Source organism: Argopecten irradians, chromosome 6, assembly GCF_041381155.1.
Source record: "Argopecten irradians isolate NY chromosome 6, Ai_NY, whole genome shotgun sequence".
NCBI lineage: Eukaryota > Metazoa > Mollusca > Bivalvia > Pectinida > Pectinidae > Argopecten > Argopecten irradians.
In genome coordinates, this window is record NC_091139.1 from 27,536,592 (window position 1) to 27,557,058 (window position 20,467).

The window sequence follows — 20,467 nt, forward strand, 5'->3', positions numbered from 1 at the left end:
TATTTCTCTATCTTTCAGCATTTTGGATTTCTTTATTCAAGTGTTTTATTGATAGCAAAATCAAGTGAAAAAATATGTATAACATAAATTTAGCCTTTGAAAATGCTTTCGAGAAAGTCCTAAATCAATTGTCATTCACAGCAGAGTAAGCAATTGTCATCTAGGCCAATGTACAATCCATATTGTTCAACAAGGAGTACATTTTCTATTATTTAATAATCACAAATCATTTCAAACATTTACAAAATACATACTCACAATAAAGTTATTAACCAGCATAATTACAGACATGAGAAACGTCTATTTTGTAAAAGCGTTACGTTAGGTTATATGTGGTTATGAGTAAAGTTACAAAATACAATTTTACAGGAAAAGATACGGAACGCACTGATAAAATGTATTTTGCATATTATTGTTTGATATCGTTTACATCTTTCAATAAAAAACATTGCATAAGCCGCCGAATGAAAACAAGAAAGAATTGTTTAAAAATGAACTTATATAATTAGGCGGACGTCAGCAATATTTTCCGCCTCTTTTGTCATTTCTCAATGCGTTATTTCTATTAACACAGATCAACAACTTCCGTATTTTTTTCATATTTACAGTGAAGATTATTATGAGAGAAACATGAATAATTTAATGCTTTTTCTTTTAAAATATGTTCAAATAAAGTTAGCATCAAACATCGTGTAGGTAGGTAATAATGACATCGTTAATCCCTTAATTACCTCAAGCCATGACACGCCACCTGTATGAACACAAGATCGTCAGCAATTATCCATGTCAGTCGGTGCAGTCAGGTGTGACACAGGTAAAAAAATATCATGTGCCGAACACTTGTTCAAAGAATACATAGGTAATTTCTATGTATTTGATGAAACTGGGACATATTTCTGTTCGAGGAATAAGTGGTATTCAATGAATAGCTGTTCGAGCTATCCGGGGCTTTGTTACATTGGGACACGGTCGGGACCGTACAACAGTTCGACGAATAGGGGGTATTTGAGGAATCCGTGTTCAAGTTAGAGGGGTTTTACTGTACCAGTATCTGTAGTATAACTGTCTCATAACTGAATAGTTATATTGTACATACTTTGTCAGAAAAGCCTTATAAATATATAAACAGGGTTTCATAATGATACACATGCGAGAACAGATAATTGGCTCATTAGAACTACTTGACATACATGTTATTATATTTGGTTGTCTAGGTTACACCAGAAATTGACGATGAGGGCTATCAGATACGTCCTGATGATCCTATGGAAAACAATGGGGACAAAACCAGTTGGTACTCCAGCGACAGCGACACCGATTCAGGTATGTTACTAATATGTCAATTCTTTGATACGAAAACGACATGGGTAAAGTATGATTTTCCGTCGATTAGTTCCACCTTCTGGTGATTGTGATGTGATTTTTCTGATGTCACCGGAAGGTGGGACTTATTGACAATAAATTGTACTTTACCAATGTCATTTTGGTATCTCAAAGTTCCTGTATTGTTACTTCAGTGATAGCACCACTGACTCAGGTAACTGTTGAATTTACTGTTGTGTGCACTCTAAAGTTGTTATAGAAACTTTAGATTACGAAATCACAATCAGGAGATATACCTAGGATGAATGTAGTTTTCCATTTCTACTGTCTATCTTATGCTTGACTTTATCTACCAGACGATGACAACAAAAAGAAAATCAAAGTGGAGATTCGACCGCTCAGCCCCAATGGTGCTCCGCCCATCACCAGTAATGTGAAGGACATCAAAGCCTCTGTAGAGGCCTTAAGACTTTCCCCTGTAGCTGTATGTATTATAGGTTTATTTCCATGTATGTTTTATCAGACCAAAAAATTTATTGATATCACCATTACATAACACACAAGAACATGCTCAAGCATCATACTAATTCAAAGCAGTGTCTACTGTTGTTCATGAGAAGTTAATTCACAATTTAAGAATGTAAATGTCAATTCTGATTACCTTTATGAGTTAGGATAAAAACGTTTGCTTATAAGACGATTGTTACCAAATTATATATCCTGGATTCTCATTGCAGATCACCATTAAAAGCACAAAATTAGGTTTGAAATGAATTCATAGAGACTGATTAAAGTCCATTGAACCACATATCAATATTTATAACTTTTTTCTTTTTCAGAAAAAGCGAAGTCAGACTCCAACAGATAAGAAAATGAAAAGGTCTCAGTCAGAGTCAGATACATTAGAGTAAGTTTTGTTGTCCACCGAAAATTGGAATCTCTGATTGTTATCAAAATCAAAGTGAGAGTACAAAGGCCAGGTCCAGTCAGGACCCTGAGTAACATGTATCCTTCATGTGGAACTTTGAGTTAGTTTACAGCTTTTAGATTGAAATGGAAATATCTTTAATAAATATTTTATTTTGTGTGTTTTTCTGAAAGACAAAAATATATTTTGTAAGTTATAATTTTATATTTCTAACATATGTTCTACTTTCTTTACAGTTCCCTAAAGCCAGCAGGTCTGGACTTGTTAAATTTAGATTTTTTTGCTTCATCAAGTGCTTCCACCCCCACCGGCGGGGGCTATAATCTCCCCTCCCCACTGTCCCCCATGGCCGACACCCGACTACACAATAATGCACTGCCCAGTGCTAGCACCACCCCTAATAACAGTGAGTATACCTCCAACGCACACCCTCGCCACTGTGTCAACTTCTGTTCATTATTGTGAAGTTATTATATGTTGTAATGAGTATTTATTATAAAATTTTTGTTATTTATGTACAAATTTTAATGTAAGTGCTAAGTATAATGGATCCGCGATAATCCAGACAGCGATACCAGGAAACCTCGCAAAACATAGACGGAAATATTTAGAAAAAATATATATTTTTTATTATTCGTAATCCGGACGGTTTAGACTGGGGACGCAAATGTTTGGATTATCACTGGTCCATTGTATACAAATGATTTTCAGAAATATATACATGTAGTATTAACACTCCACCAATTCAAATAGATAGGATCAAATACAACCAAAACTTTAATATGTACTTATGGATCAAAGGCTTTCTCATGGGATGGAATCCTAGTTTGTTCAATAGTTTCATTTTTGGTCATTGTTAAGAATATTTGTGAAGGATGTGTTTCATGACCTGCAAAGCCTTTTGATTGAAGATGGAATACTTCTACAAATATTTTACTTCTCTAAGTAATTGTAAAAAACAATTTGTTCAATTGCCAGGTCATGACGGACCAAACAAAATAAGACTTTGAACTCTGAGTATTTGTCTGTATAACTCTGAGTATTTGTCTGTATGAGTTCAATTAATTAGATTGTGTTATTTATGTGTTTCATAGAAATTTTCTTATCATTTAATTAAGATATTGTATTTTTTCCATCTTTTGTTTCAACACAGTCTTAAAGCTTAAGCGTCCACCAAAGAAACTCAGTAAGAATCAACATATTTGTGTACAGATCTATATTGTATGATTTTGGTCTAGCAGAGGTGTATCGAATGATATAATCAATGATTTGGGGTTTGGGCAGGTGTGCCAAATGATAGGTTTTTTTTGAAAATTACAGTTATCTGCCCTTGTAAGTGCAGTAGGTACTGATTGATACATCATGTGTTTGTTTTTTCAGAGAAAATGATATAATTTTAATTTTTTTTAACACCAATATTAAATATAACTATCAGTATCTGCCCTCAAGGGCAGATGATCCTGTAATAGAATATGTCATATATACAGTCAAACTTTGTTGTTTTGAAATCTGAAAACTAGAAAAAAAGGAATGTTCCCTTTTGTTTGTAAAGTATATCCAGCTACCCTTAATCTTGTGGTAACACCCATTCACTTTGTGAGATAAGAAAGGTTGACTGTATATATGATTCAGTGTAAAAATGAGTCTTTGAAAGTTTCTATTTGTCTGTGCCTTGGCAAGTCATTAGCAAAACTAATTATAAAGGGAATGAAAATTGAAGATGTCTTTTATCACTTTATTAACAAAACAAACCTGCATTAGGCCAGATTTTATTAAAAAAATTGATTCAAAATGTCAAGCGAAAATATCCATTGTGTTGCATTATTGGAATTTCTTATATTAGATGCATCATCTTGTCAATGGTGTCACAATTTAATTCTGCCAAGCACAGCAAATAAATAGGAAGCCTTAAGTCATATTACACTGGTGATAGATGCTTTGTACATTACATCAAGAAAGTCACTGGATAACAGATGGGCTATCCGATTACAATTTATGTAGTATGAGTTTGAAATACTGTAACCCAACTGGAATGAAATGTAATAGTTTTGAGAGCTGGTTTCGATTTCTCAAAACAAACTTAAGTCAACATTTTTGATAAAAAGGATATAACTGTAGTTTTGACTGAAGTCTGTGCTTTTTGATTTGCGATATCGGAGCCAGGGAAGGTTAATTTACTTCTTACATGTACAAAATTAAGCTTTATGACAAAGTAAAGTCTATTTCTGGACACTTTTAGGCAATAATAAAGCTAGAAGACTTTCTCAAGTGTGTGCTATTCTGGACTTGGTTCATTGAGAAATAAACCTCCGAAATGTTAGCCCCAGAAGGAAGTTGGTTTACAGTATTTCGTGACTGATGTATTGTGTATGGTAAAAGAAAGTTGTGGTGGATGTTAAAGTTACAGTAGTGGTTATATATTTTGAGCTATTAGAGTTACTTCCCTTCATCCGTATTAAATCAAAGGGAAGAAACTCTGATCAATCAGAACGTGGTTACATTGCTGAGAGGTGTGGTGTATGGTGACCGGTGGGATATATGTATGTATATGACAGGCATAGTTTAGGTGGGTTAGTATAGAACCGATTTATTGGCTATAGCTAAGCTATGTTTAGTAGGATAGATGTAAATGTAGTATTAAAACTCTTTGATAAGTTAAATCATATCACAACTTTTGAGATTGGTATACTGAATTGTCATTGTGTATGTTAAATAGCTGGAGATATTGGTGCTACAAAAACACTTCCTAATTTTTTATTCATAGTTAACCAGTCAGCCATCAAGAGATGCAATTTGTTGTTTTATAGTGTATCTCTTTAACAACAAAACAGCTATACTGTTTATGTCAAAACATGTTGCTCAACAATACCATAAAATTTCAACATTGATATTGGCAAAGCACACAATTTTACCTTAGACCTGCCACCTTAGAGACATTTAAATCAAATTACCTGTAAAAATTATCGGCTTAATCAGACATTAATGGATGGTGTTTTTTTGTTGTTGTTGTTTTTTTTTTTTTTTTTTTTTTTTTTATTTTATTATTGATGCCATAAACATTTCTTGCTGTCACTGAATTCCTTATCTAGTTATGTGCTTCACAATCAATTCCTCAACATATAAACCATTGCTTTGTTCTTGGGTGTTGTCTTGTGAACATCTTCCAATGGGTAACATACATCATATTAAGTTCCATTGATTTCACCACTTTGGAAATTACTCAAACCACCAGTGTAGCAAGATAGAAAACTGAAGTTGAAGTTCAAAACTATCAGTATGATAATTTTCAAAGATACACAACATGCACATTCATCTTCATCACTTTATTCACTTCACTGCAAACAGCACCTGCAAGGAAACATATTGATGGCAAAATTTGATGATCAGCAGATATCCAGTTTTTATTCTCTGAGCTTTTTCAATGAAACACAAAACAGAAAGCATTTAATATAAAAAAAAAAAACTTAACGAAAACAAAACGATTTAATGATATATAAGTACAAATACATGATAATTTGTAAGCAATCCTAACCAAAATATTATCCAAGCAAGTAATAATATGTTATGTATGTGTTTACAGATGTCAGTGGACTACTTAACAGCAGTATAGGCAGTGAAGGGTCCAACCCCCTGCCCTCCCCATCTAGTCACGTCACCTCACCCCCTGGAGGGGGCATCAGTCTACCCCCAGCTGCCATACCTCGGCCGTTATCTCGTAATAAAGGCATCATACCTCCGGTACGTATGGCTGATAATGGATCAGTATTATAATCATTATATGACATCTTATCATTATTGATAGCCAATTGCATAGATATGTACTGGGTAATTTAACAAATTTTTGCAAATTGGTAATTTAGAGTATCAATTTATCATTATTGGTCTGTGATAGCATGATATTAAATAGGAACATCTTGTTAAAGTATCCTCATGTACTAAACAGGCAATAGTATCAAATCGTTTTATTTTGTTTAGGTTCCATCGCGACCCTCGGGTAGGAATAGTCCCGCCTCTTTAATGGGTCGGTCAGATAGCATGACCTTCAGTACGACCTCCATGTTAGTTGGATCGTCTCGAGGACCGAGTCCGCTGACTATTGGCAAGAGTGACACTGTACCTCTGGCCATCGCATTCACAGAGAATATCAGTGCTTACTTCAAGGGCACGGACGCTACACAGTAAGTTGATTAACTCTTATGATTTGTACATAAAACATATTAAGAATTTCCGATTTATGCATCATTTATATAATACCTGTTAAAAGTGTATTTTAGTTTGCATATATGTTAAATATAACATTTATTATCAATATTGATTTGCTAAATCCTAATACATTGGCATAATACATTGTTATATACCTATGATGACCTTTGTGATTATATTGACCTATAAAGACCTTTGTGATTATATTGATATTTACCTATGATGACCTTTGGATTGTATTGACCTATGTTGACCTTTGTGATTATACTGACCTATGATGACCTTTAAGATTTTATTGATATTTACTTATGATGACATTTGTGATTGAATCGATCTATGATGGATGACTTTTGTGATTATGTTGAAATTGACCTATGATGACCTTTGTGATTATGTTGATATTGACCTATGATGACCTTTGGATTGTATTGACCTATGATGACCTTTGGATTGTATTGACCTATGATGACTTTTGTGGTTATTTTAACCTATTGACCTTTGTGATACATGTATATTGCATTAAAGTCCTAGATGATACAATGACCTTTGTTTGACCTTGTTACAGGTGCATGGTGAAGGTCATTGGCAACGTCATGATGTCATTTCCTGCTGGTGTCGTCAAAGTGTTCATGGAAAATCCAGCTCCAGCCACACTGAGCTTTCAAATCAAAAATATTTCAAGACTTAACAACATCATCTTAAACAAACAATTAATTGTAGAGTAAGTATAACAACATCATCTTAAATAAACAATTAATTGTAGAGTGAGTATAACAACATCATCTTAAATAAACAATTAATTGTAGACTGAGTATAACAACATCATCTTAAATAAACAATTAATTGTAGAGTGAGTATAACAACATCATCTTAAACAAGCAATTAATTGTAGAGTAAGCATAACAACATCATCTTAAATAAACAATTAATTGTAGAGTAAGTATAACAACATCATCTTAAATAAACAATTAGTTGTAGAGTATGCATAACAACATCATCTTAAATAAACAATTAATTGTAGAGTAAGTATAACAACATCATCTTAAATAAACAATTAATTGTAGAGTAAGTATAACAACATCATCTTAAATAAACAATTAATTGTAGAGTAAGTATAACAACATCATCTTAAATAAACAATTAATTGTAGACTGAGTATAACAACATCATCTTAAATAAACAATTAATTGTAGAGTGAGTATAACAACATCATCTTAAATAAACAATTAATTGTAGAGTGAGTATAACAACATCATCTTAAATAAACAATTAATTGTAGACTGAGTATAACAACATCATCTTAAATAAACAATTAATTGTAGACTGAGTATAACAACATCATCTTAAATAAACAATTAATTGTAGACTGAGTATAACAACATCATCTTAAATAAACAATTAATTGTAGACTGAGTATAACAACATCATCTTAAATAAACAATTAATTGTAGAGTGAGTATAACAACATCATCTTAAATAAACAATTAATTGTAGACTGAGTATAACAACATCATCTTAAATAAACAATTAATTGTAGACTGAGTATAACAACATCATCTTAAATAAACAATTAATTGTAGAGTAAGTATAACAACATCATCTTAAATAAACAATTAATTGTAGAGTGAGTATAACAACATCATCTTAAATAAACTTAAATTAATTGTAGAGTGAGTATAACAACATCATCTTAAATAAACAATTAATTGTAGACTGAGTATAACAACATCATCTTAAATAAACAATTAATTGTAGACTGAGTATAACAACATCATCTTAAATAAACAATTAATTGTAGAGTGAGTATAACAACATCATCTTAAATAAACAATTAATTGTAGAGTGAGTATAACAACATCATCTTAAATAAACAATTAATTGTAGACTGAGTATAACAACATCATCTTAAATAAACAATTAATTGTAGACTGAGTATAACAACATCATCTTAAATAAACAATTAATTGTAGAGTGAGTATAACAACATCATCTTAAATAAACAATTAATTGTAGACTGAGTATAACAACATCATCTTAAATAAACAATTAATTGTAGAGTGAGTATAACAACATCATCTTAAATAAACAATTAATTGTAGAGTGAGTATAACAACATCATCTTAAATAAACAATTAATTGTAGAGTGAGTATAACAACATCATCTTAAATAAACAATTAAAACTAGTAGACTGAGTATAACAACATCATCTTAAATAAACAATTAATTGTAGAGTGAGTATAACAACATCATCTTAAATAAACAATTAATTGTAGAGTGAGTATAACAACATCATCTTAAATAAACAATTTAATTGTAGAGTGAGTATAACAACATCATCTTAAATAAACAATTAATTGTAGAGTGAGTATAACAACATCATCTTAAATAAACAATTAATTGTAGAGTGAGTATAACAACATCATCATAAACTTAGATGAGTATAACAACATCATCTTAAATAAACAATTAATTGTAGAGTGAGTATAACAACATCATCTTAAATAAACAATTAATTGTAGAGTGAGTATAACAACATCATCTTAAATAAACAATTAATTGTAGAGTGAGTATAACAACATCATCTTAAATAAACAATTAATTGTAGAGTGAGTATAACAACATCATCTTAAATAAACAATTAATTGTAGTGTGAGTATAACAACATCATCTTAAATAAACAATTAATTGTAGAGTGAGTATAACAACATCATCTTAAATAAACAATTAATTGTAGAGTGAGTATAACAACATCATCTTAAATAAACAATTAATTGTAGAGTGAGTATAACAACATCATCTTAAATAAACAATTAATTGTAGAGTGAGTATAACAACATCATCTTAAATAAACAATTAATTGTAGACTGAGTATAACAACTGTTTCTTACAAGTAACAACATCATCTTAAATAAACAATTAATTGTAGACTGAGTATAACAACATCATCTTAAATAAACAATTAATTGTAGAGTGAGTATTTTACTGTTACCTGTACAAGGAATTGTTGTTAGGTAAAAGCATGACCTCTTCTTTCATCTTGATAAATATCATATCTCAAAATTGTGTTTCTTACTTTATTTATCGAAATGAAGTGATCATACATATTTGTATTTTTTTTTTTTTTATTTATTTATTTTTTTTTTGACAGAGAATCACAAAATGCTGTGGAGGACTGTAATATATATACATTCAACATGTCAGCTTTAACAGATCATCTCCGAAGTCAGGGGGAGGAAAATAAGTCAGCGTCATACTTTAATATAGATATACTCAAATACCAGGTTAGTAATACCAGGTTATAATACAGTTGTTCTTAGTTCCTTACTTGTACCAGGAAGTAACTGTAGGTATGCTCAGCCTCTCACTGACTCTAAGGGGGAGGATATATTTTCCATTGTATCACCCTGTCTTTCTATGACTTGTGCTATTCTGTCTTTTACTCATACTCCTCTAGCCTCAAGCTTTACAAGTTCAACTAGGATATATGGTAGGTTAGGATTATGACACCTGTATGTTGACCAACAACAAAGAAATAAGTATCTAGACAAGGAAACTTGTTTAAAAAGCAGGTAAAGCTTTACTAGGCCTATATTGGTTACAATTACATAAGATGAGGTTGACCTTTATTGTTTGCCAATAATGAAGCTGACCAATTCTACATTACAGGGGAAGCCCCAACCAGGTGTGGAAAGTTGTCCCCTACCCCTAGTGGTGTACTGGAAGTGTGAGGACAAACACACAGACTACAGACTAGACTACAAGTACAACCCTAAGTCCATGTCCACGCCTTGTGCCCTAAAGAACATTACGGCCACGGTGTTGGTCAACGGTGGCGTGGAGAGCATGCAGAGTATTCCTAATGGAAACTGGTAAGGTGTAATGTTTGTCAGTGTTGTATCTGGCTTGTCCAGGGCTGTTAAAAGGATGTTAACCAAATTAAAAACAGGTTAAGCAGGTGGAGGTAACCTGGAGTACCTGGAAAAAAACCACCCACCTGGAAACTGAATGCTAACTTTTGCCCACATGGGTTTCAAACTCACAACCCAGGAGTGGAGAGCCAGTCTTATTATGTCTGACATCTTAACTACTGTAAACCATATTTCTTTCATGGCAATTGAATTTTGCAATTTTCATTTCAAAACAAGCTTGTACAAATTAAAATCCATTGATTGAAAAACGCATCAATAAAATTATGATTTAGATGGAAATTTGCATAGATGATCTAATGTAAATTTACTTGAATCGCGAAATTTGCAAAATTAAATTGAAGGCGAGAAAGTTAATTCATAGTACTTGGTCACTGCAGCCCTAAATAAATACATACATTGAATTTGTTTGATAGATTATTCATGGATGTTGAGAAACAAAGCTTGTATATTCCATAGTTAATCAATCTTCAATTGAACCCTCAGGAATGAAGAAAACCAGCGTGCTACCTGGAAGCTAAATGACCTCGCAGAACTGAGTGAAGAAGGCAGTGCAGGAAGTATAAGAGCTAAGTTTAACCTCAAGTCTGGGCCCTCCAAACCTAATACAACGGCAGTGACGTTTATATCGGAGGGCGCCTCACTATCAGGGATAGACTTTGAGTTAGTAGGGACAGGCTACAGGATATCTTTATCAAAGAAACGTTTTGGTGCAGGTATGGTTTCCATATTTGTTCTTACTCAATCAAGAATCATGATCTTTTTATCGTCAACCAATAATTTGTGATAACATTGTTTTTAAGAAAATTAGTAAAATTTTACATTTTGTAAAAAAATTGTTTTTAAGAAAATTAGTAAAAATTTTACATTTTGTAAAAAAAAATTACATGTTAAAATTGCATTATCTAAAATTACCTGTAGAATAGAGTCAGAAGTATCATGGTTAAACTCTGATTCATCTGTCAGAGTAATCCAGTTAGATGTACTCGAATATGTAGTGAAACCTGTCTAATCAGACACCTGACTTTTCAGACTTCCTGTCAAATCTGACACTTAATTAAACAAAGTTTAACTGTGTTTCAAATGTACTTGCAGTAATTGTGGATATTTTGACTTCCAGGCAAGTATGTAGCGGATCCAGACTTGACCCAGTCCAGTGTATGATATTGATGGCCGCCACCATGGCGACAAAGAAACATTTACTCAGGTGACCTCCCCTGGATAGGACAGCGAGGGCAGCAGGACACCTATACACAACACACAAGATAGAACTCACCGTACGATCTCACCAGACGCAATCCCGCCACACATCAACGCAGCAGGGAACTCACAACCAGCACACTCGTTCTCTTTACATTGCACAAATATGCATTATTATAATATTCAAAAATCATTCCTATATAGTTAAAGTTCATTGAGATATGTAAATTCAAGGATTTGATAATGTTGAAATTGCAATATTTTACAGAGTAATTTGTTTAAAAATTATGAGATATAGAATAGTTGTGTTAAGAAATGGCGAGAAGTGGAAAGAGATACATTGCTTGAGAGTCTGTTATGTGTTTTGATGACAAAATGCCATTGTGATCCTGTTTGTTACTGATGATAAACTTGAGACCAAATTCATATAAGGAAATGCTAGTCGTGTACTACGGTTATACATCTCCCTGATCATATGTTGTTGGTCTGATTCAGACTGCATACTTTACCATTCCAATAGGATTCATTCTGTGAGTCACCATACCAGGCCATCCAACAAATTAAGTCACAAGACAAGAGAAAACCATGTGTGGTGAGGCCACTCAGTATAGTGAAGTCACACAAGGTCACAGGGTCACACAAGTCAGTCAGTGTTATGTGGCCACAAGGTCACCCAGTGCAGTAGGATCACCCAGTATAGTGAGGTCACACAGTGCAGTGGTGTCACAGTTTTAATTGGGTCACATCAGGTTATCTAGTGTAGTAAAGTCAATTAGTGAAGTGGGGTCACATGAGGTCACACCCTGTGACCTCATGTGACCCGACTTCACTAGTTGACTCACAGCAGGTCACCTAGAGAAGTGGGGTTTCTGGTAATAAGATCTATAACAACCATGTGAGAATTATTCTGTGATCATAATCAAATAAGTGAAAAAACATCATGAAATCTTCACTGTTTCGTCAAGAGAAGATACATTTACATGTGATGTTTTGGTGACCAGCCATACACTTTCTAAATCATTTAAATTTAAAGTAGGAAAGGCTAGATATGTTTGAGAATTTTAGAATTGATGACTGATGATTGGTAGATCAGTTCTGACCAACAAAATCATACACTATTCACAACTACTCTTAACCAACTTTCTAAAGTGTGTGATTTATTTTTGCGAACAAAGTAAATTCACGAAAGTTTATCACCACAAATTGATATCTTCCACAATTCTTGCACAATTAAATTCAAAGGTATTTGCATTTAAATCTGAAACTTGATTTCAGCGAAAATGCTTTAAAAGAGGAATCGCAAAACTAAGTAGCAGAGAAAAAGTTAATTGTACATTCACCTCTCAACTGGGTTATTATAAATCCAATTTCTAAACTTCCACTCACACAATGATAAACACTGTGTTCATTATCATACTGGGTGGACGATACTGTAAAGAATTATAAAGTGTGTACACATGATTCAGTGTGTGATATTGTAGGTAATTACCCCTGTTTTAAATCGTCTATTTTCCACCTTGTCTTTCATCTGTGATATTCTGTAATATGATACGTTTGTAAACTATTCCTGATTGATCATTTATCACATACAGTGTAGTTAGGATTAACAGACTGTACACATAACAGTCACTATTTACTCGGAATCCCCAAATCATTCATGTCATTGTGTTTTTTTCTGTGTTCTGTGTTTTGTTTTATTTGTCCCTTGAAATGTTGGCATTATTAGGTATGTCCATTATTATATTGTGTAGCTAACGCATTTAACATAAAATCCAGTAAATTATAAAAATGTGTTGTAGCCATATTCACATCAGAGTTTTCTAAATTCTAGAATTACATGAAGCAAATTACACAAACAATGTCATCATCTAGACAATACATACATGAATATTTTCACATTTTGTAAAAATTCTTCTAAAAATATTTGGTAAAATAGATTCTGCGAGACACTTTACAAATTTTTTAGTCATTTTGACCTCCATTAGGAATTATAAGAATTTACATATTTCTCGATTTAATCCTTAAAATCCTTAGGTCCTGAATTCTTCTGTTACGAAGCTTACTCTGAACGGATAGTGGTATTCTATCAATGTATCGTCTTCAGAAATGTAATGGTTGTGTTCATTTTAAATAGACAGGAATTATACCCAAGGTTGTCTTACAACAGAGTTTAGGGTGACGGGCAGGGATTTTATCCAGTGTACCATTTTCATTTCTCAAGAAATTATAGCATTTTCAAGCACATAGTTTGACTTAACTTATTCACCTCAAACTTTTGTTTTTGCTCGCCGAATGTTGAGCTAAATGGCATTAAGCTATAAGGAAATCCTTGATTACCTCATGTCCATATGACATCCCTACATATTTGTTTCCCTTACAGCACCATCCCCAAAGATTTTCTTCTCACTTTATTTCATTTCGAAATATGTCCTTTGATTGGCATTATCATATGTTATCTTCCGTTGATAGCCATCAATTACCTCCCCTTGGAAGTCATTTCCATGTTGGGTTATCTCCCCTGATGGTCATTCTATGTCAGTCTATACCCCTTGCCATTCATCACATGGTAAATATCTCCCCTTGAAAGTCAACTCTGGTAGGTTAAATCTCTTTGGTAGCTATGATGATGGAAGATACATATATCTCCATTTGTTAATCTTTGCCATTGCAGGTTAACTCCCCCTAGTAGGCATTATCTCTCCTTCATAGTCGACTCCATGTTGGTTAATCTCCCTTTTATGGTTATATTCATGATAGGTTATCTCCCCTGATCCAAGTCTATCTAAATGATAGATTAACTCCCCTGATCTTAATCGCCACAATAGGTGCCCTGCCCTTGATTTTCATCACTATGATAATATATCTCCTCATGACCATTACAGGTTACCTCCCCTTAATCATACCATACCATTAATTGTTATCTCCCATGGTCCTCAAAGCCATCGGGTACTTTTTTGTACCTCCATGTCCCAAACAGGTCAGTATCTAGTCTGGGGTTTCATTTGTCAGACTTTTGTGTATTTAATGTTAACTGTAGCAGCTATAAATCTCTTTGGTAGTCTCAAGATATTTTCACGTCATTCATGAACTCATGATTGCCATCACCATCAGGTATGATTGTATCACCTTGAAAAGTCACTATGTGTTTAGAACATGTAAATCTTATGCCTGATATTTTGTCAATATATCATATATATTTCATTCTAGATGAGAAATCATGTTATAAATCTAAAATGTTGTACCAGGATTATTATGGAATATTTTGATAATATACTGTTATAGACATTGGTCTTTTTTACTTGGATTGTTATTATCAAATTCACATAATTAATGAACCCAGTCACCCCTGAAGATACATTTGAACTCTTCTTATTTAAAGACTGGAATAGTTCATTATGAATTTTTAGGGGTCAATGAGTTAAATCATACTGTGGACATGGTAGTACTAGGTTCTAGAGATCACTCAAATCATTTCTTCACAGTATGATATTCCTGTGGTTTAGGTATATATGTGTCAGCATGCGACTCGGTAAGCAGCAACAGCATCTTGCTGATATGTCAAAAATCTGAGATGAAAAGTTACTATAATTAGAATAAATGTTGCTATACAGATAGATATAACTTAATAGTTGTCTCATTCTTTGTTAAAGCTATTCAATCAATAAGTTTAAATTAAGAGAAAACCTACCTCTTATATCAGTTTGATATATTGGCACATAAATTAATTAAAGTGAGCTAAAAATATCATACATGAAGTTTTTAAACAAGACATTGAATATACACAGAAAGATTTAAAACTCTGCTTCTACTTACCCAAGATGACTGTTTTGTTAACTCTATCCCTGTTGTGTTTTGTTCTGTTGTTTTTTGTTTCTGTGGTGCATATTTTTGTATGTATGGCTTTGTTAACTTTATTAAAAATTATTAGGTTACTTATGTAAGTGCTCTTGTCAGGCAGGTTTGGTCGATTTAATTGTTTAATGTTTTCATAATAGTTACAATGGCTAGTGTCACAGCAAATGGTTATGTATTTGTTAGTGATAATTGGTATGTAGTACTTAATATGTTTATTATTATGTACAAACCAAATCACATAATTAAAAAGCACGCAATCATTACATTGTTGTGAAGTTTCTAACTCTACAATGGCAGAAGGAATATCATAAGAATCCAAAAAATTTAAATTGTTTTATTTACTCATTCACCCCTTAAAGACACATTTAGACTCTTCTAAATCAAAGACTAGACCAGTCCATTATGAAATATCTGGGAGTGAAACGGTCGTAAAATCGGGAATTTACTCCTGTGATTAAACAGTATAACATAGAATAGGCAGGTTTTTCTGACATAATCTGAGATTTCTGACCCCTGCTGAAATATATAGAGTTATCCCCCTTGATACTGGCTTTAGAAGGAGAATATTTTATACTTTTACAGCACTTTTGTTTTACTAATAATTGTTAACTGTTATTGATGTGCAATAGATGTATGTATACTATTTGCTTATATTTATTTCCGTATACAGATCATGTATACAGAAGATATTCAGGAGTAGAAGGCATAAGTTAATTCTCCCATAGTGTTTGTTGGACCACCATTTTGTGTAGTTTCCCGTCTGAACGTTGAAAACTGACAATTTTTTTTCTATTATTTTGCCTGATTTTGTTTTTTCCCCCCATTTTTTATTGTATGATTGTCTTGGGCAAAATATGTAAGGTATATTTATGTGGAATAATTGTAAGAGATTTTAGACTGTTTTTAAAGAAAAATGAAAATGCAAGCCAAATGGCCAACCATTCTGAATGGTTTGTCAGTGCAGTTACTGTTAAGATGAAATTTGTCATGGTGTATATATTCTTAGATTGATACAAATCTACATGTATATCAAAATTATTATTTATGGAGGAATAAATCCTTGAATATCATTTGTTTCTTTTATTTTATTTATTGGCTTGGAAATATGTATGCTTTACAGTTGTGATCAAAGTATGCACAAAACCTGAATCTGTCATATTTTGTTGGCATTAGATCAACCTGCCACCATTGCAATATTTAGATGCCTATATTTTAATATAATCAATGATGATGTTACACAACATCATATTTTAATTGGATAAGTCTAAACTGAAGTCTAGGACTGTTCCATGACCCTGAAGCCATAACTCTTTGGACTACAATCTTGGAAGATGTGAAAAGCTACTGGATTCATCAGTGATGCAACTGATAATAATCTATGTAAACCGAATGACAAGTTGGATATCATCAGTGATGTGCAAAGCAAGGATACAAGTAACAGCATCAGCAGATCAGGCATCTTGCCTCTACTGTGGATATAGTACTGTCATCTTCCCTAGCCAAGGGTAAAGTCTTTTAAGAGGAGTAGGTGGGTCGTAATCCTTGGCTAGCCAGGATTTAGGACCATGTATAATTTATATGGTTAATGAATACAATGTGACTTGTGGAAGTTACAGGCCTTTTAGACCTGCAGTATTCACTGCAGTCAACTCTGGTTTACAAGCACTTTGTAACACTAAGGATCGCTGCACTGTGTAAAGGCATTAATTCTACTGTATTTACCACAGTGACATGTCATGTGAATAAGTTATAGACTATTTCAACCAATCCTAGTGTCTATGGAGCATGTAAAACATTTTAGAGGTCAAAATTGAACCGATAAGATGAATGATTTTTACCGAATGTTAATTTTAATTTAGCACCTCCAACGGTTAAAATGTTTTAGACCTATTAGATACTAGATACTCGGATATATCTAAATATTATGTAGACTGTAACTTTGTAGTTTTTGTCCCCTGCCCCCCACCACCACCACTACCTGGATATATCTGAATACGTGTAGACTGTATCTTATTCTCAAGCTCTGTGTAATTAAATCACACCTGAATGAGAGTTGTATCTTATGTGTCTAAAGTACCTTTCCCAGCCATCTCTACTTCACCTGTATACGATGTTTAAGATTTAAACTGAGTCATTGACATGGATAACGAATATAAAATTGAAATTTCTACAGCATAGACTCCCTTTCAATAAATTATAAGGAGGGTTTACCTTTGATACCATTAGAACACGCACGGGTGAACAAATCCGTGCCAAAGGTATATCAGAATGATTAGCTGGCACTTCAAAAAGCGAAATAGGATTTACATTCTTAAACAGATACCGCACACCAGAACCTAGAATAGGTTAAAAGCGGAATGCAACTTGATCATGTAATCTTTATGCACCTGATAGTATAATTTTTTTTTTTTTTAATATATTATTGCAATGAAAAATTGATCAGTTTTACAGTTTTGGTGGCCAATTTAAAGACATTTTAAGTTTTAACCACGCCCATCTACCGAAATACAGTCGTAATACTGCTTATATGTTGCCATCATCAGCAGAGTCCATCGGTCAATAGACGTTCCAACCATCGACGAAGATGTTCCTGGACAACAGTGTCGTCATGGTTGGTCAACAGTGACAATCAATTCACTACCTGTCAATGGATGGCTTCCAGTCCTTCTCCTCCCATCTGTTCCACAGCCAACAAGATGCACGTTCCGCAGCCTCTGCTAGTCTTTTTGCGGCCTTTCAGACTACTTCCTGAGCCTGTAGTATTCTCGACACTGAGCGTGACGGTAATTCCATGCAGCCAATCTCCACCAGGAACAGCTAAGTGTGTCACCTTCGCTCTTTGCACTTTTCCATTAGGTCTGTATATTTTTCCCCTTTTCTCTCATTTTTCCTGCTCACATCGCTCCTCTCAGGGAATAGTCAATGCGATGGCAATATAACTGCATCAAGTCGTGGTCTGTACTGTGAATACAAACTTTTCCCCTAGATCCACCTTCAGGTCCAATGTATTTGCCCCATCAAGAATGCATCTGGTACCTGTATGGGTCTTGGTCATCCTCTCGCCTTCGGTCACAAATCAGATGAAAGATGGTATTGCATCAAGAAACTAAAGTGAATGACACAATTTTAAATTCAAATCGAAATCTTATAAATACAACTTTTATCAAGTATTTTGTTACTTTCTACAGGTCTAACGTGCGTTGTCTTTTTACTAATAACTCATGGACTTTTTGCTCGTTAAAGCTTACGTCTTTTCAAAATTTGAAAATTAACAAACTCTAGTTTGATTTAAAACATGATAACTAACAGTCACTTGTACAATAAAAAATCATTGGCCATCAAAACTGTAAAGCGAGCTTTCCGAAAATGTTATCATAGCACCAAATGTAAACGTTTGCAACTTTGGGCTGCGTAGCGTTCTAGAACACATTCGTTGCGATGTGGAACGTTGCTATCATACGTTCTGTTTTATCTATAAAGTACAGTTTATATAATTATAGACCTACCAGAGTGTCCAGACGTTTTAGAGGTCTAGGTCAAAAATTGGTAAAAGTCAGATTCTCAATACATTTACCGATTTTTTTTTTTTTTTTTTTTTTTTTTTTTTTGCTCTTTGCCCCCGTCTAAAAATGGCCTATGGACACTCTGGTGGGTCCATAATTATATTGAAAAGCTTTAACTTACTATATGGACACTCTGGTTGGTCCATAATTATATTTAAAAGCTTTAACTTATTCTCAGATCTCTATGGTGGCGAGAATGCATACTTGGGCATGGCATGTTTCCAGTACGAATAAGGAAATGTGCATTTTCAAAATTATTTTTGCATCAATATTTAAGCATATCTGTGGATGCGAATCAAACAGAATAATCTGCAGTTTAAATGCGTTTCTGATGTACGCGATAGTCATATCATCGCCAAAACAGAGTATGTCGGATATTCGAGCTGCTTATCTCATGCATTGCACATGGCTACTAATGCATAATACAACATAATTTCAAAACCATAGTATTTCATTTACTTGCAATACATAGCTGTCTTTAAAAGAAAAGGGAAAAAACAACGGAGAGATTTCAAAGTAGCGGAATATTAACATGTGTGACCGTATATGGAAAAATCACAAGCATAACGTCCGGGTCTGGGAGAAAAGCACTCCCTAAATATGAAGAAAAAGTACTACAAATGTACCACCAAAGTCAGTGATTAAGAAAGTATCTATAGTCAAAATGTTTTTGATTTTTTTTAACGTCGTATGGAATGTTTCTGGTTCTACCACATATTATAACCTTCAGGTAAAAACATTGACCACTATCCTTCATATCTACAAATGAAGGAATCTTATAAATATACTACACTAAATGTAGTGGGTTATATCGTACCAAATATATCCATATATATAATACATTATACATGTATATACAACGCAATATATTGGATAGTAGATACGTGTCCCTAGATTTGTTTTAATGATTATGACGCACTACCTTTCCGAAACGGTTATAAATTTTTAAAATGGGAATGTAAAACAAGATCGATAATTTTGTAGAGTCGCAAAAATTATTAACTTACCGTTTAATACTACATTTATCATCACCTTCTGAACGATTTGATTAAAATAAATAAAATGTTTATTTTCATAACGCGGGTCGTATTATGTTTCCCGCCGTCGTCCTAAATACCGGGCGGTAGTTGACTATCACTGCGCCAGACGGCAAAACAGCGAATTGACTCTCCACTGTTTTCATATATTACGCAGGAAATCTTGCATATGCTTGGTGTCGTAACCTTATTTTAAGTCATCGGTACGCATTTTCTGATGTTATTTATGTTTTTTTTAAGAAACCTTTATATTTTGCTACGTGTCCCTAGATTTGTTTTAATGATTATGACGCATTTAATTACCAAACTTATCACCAAATGACTGGTTCCGTGGTCCCTTTGTCTTCAGTGACACGTACTGCTATACCTGACAAGGGTTACAATGGACGCCGCTTAAAACACCCGGGTCAGTTATTTCGTTACGATTAATT

At 33.3% G+C, this 20,467-nt stretch overlaps 1 protein-coding gene across 6 annotated transcripts in view; it reads left to right on the plus strand.

Moving 5' to 3' along the window:
• The window catches only part of LOC138325504 (F-BAR domain only protein 2-like), a 42,881-nt gene extending 26,375 nt beyond the window's left edge, over positions 1–16,506 (plus strand). For 4 of the 6 annotated variants that reach the window (XM_069271201.1, XM_069271204.1, XM_069271202.1 and 1 more), the window contains 12 exons: positions 1,215–1,323; positions 1,680–1,807; positions 2,163–2,230; positions 2,488–2,657; positions 3,405–3,437; positions 5,832–5,989; positions 6,227–6,429; positions 7,020–7,175; positions 9,604–9,736; positions 10,122–10,324; positions 10,868–11,097; positions 11,502–16,506. In XM_069271201.1, the coding sequence (XP_069127302.1) occupies positions 1,215–1,323; positions 1,680–1,807; positions 2,163–2,230; positions 2,488–2,657; positions 3,405–3,437; positions 5,832–5,989; positions 6,227–6,429; positions 7,020–7,175; positions 9,604–9,736; positions 10,122–10,324; positions 10,868–11,097; positions 11,502–11,545 (1,635 nt within the window). In that variant the 3' untranslated portion in view covers positions 11,546–16,506. The remainder of the gene's footprint in view (positions 1–1,214; positions 1,324–1,679; positions 1,808–2,162; positions 2,231–2,487; positions 2,658–3,404; positions 3,438–5,831; positions 5,990–6,226; positions 6,430–7,019; positions 7,176–9,603; positions 9,737–10,121; positions 10,325–10,867; positions 11,098–11,501) is intronic. The other 2 variants (XM_069271203.1, XM_069271207.1) reach the window with 2 other exon arrangements.
• The last annotated feature ends 3,961 nt before the right edge of the window (positions 16,507–20,467 follow it).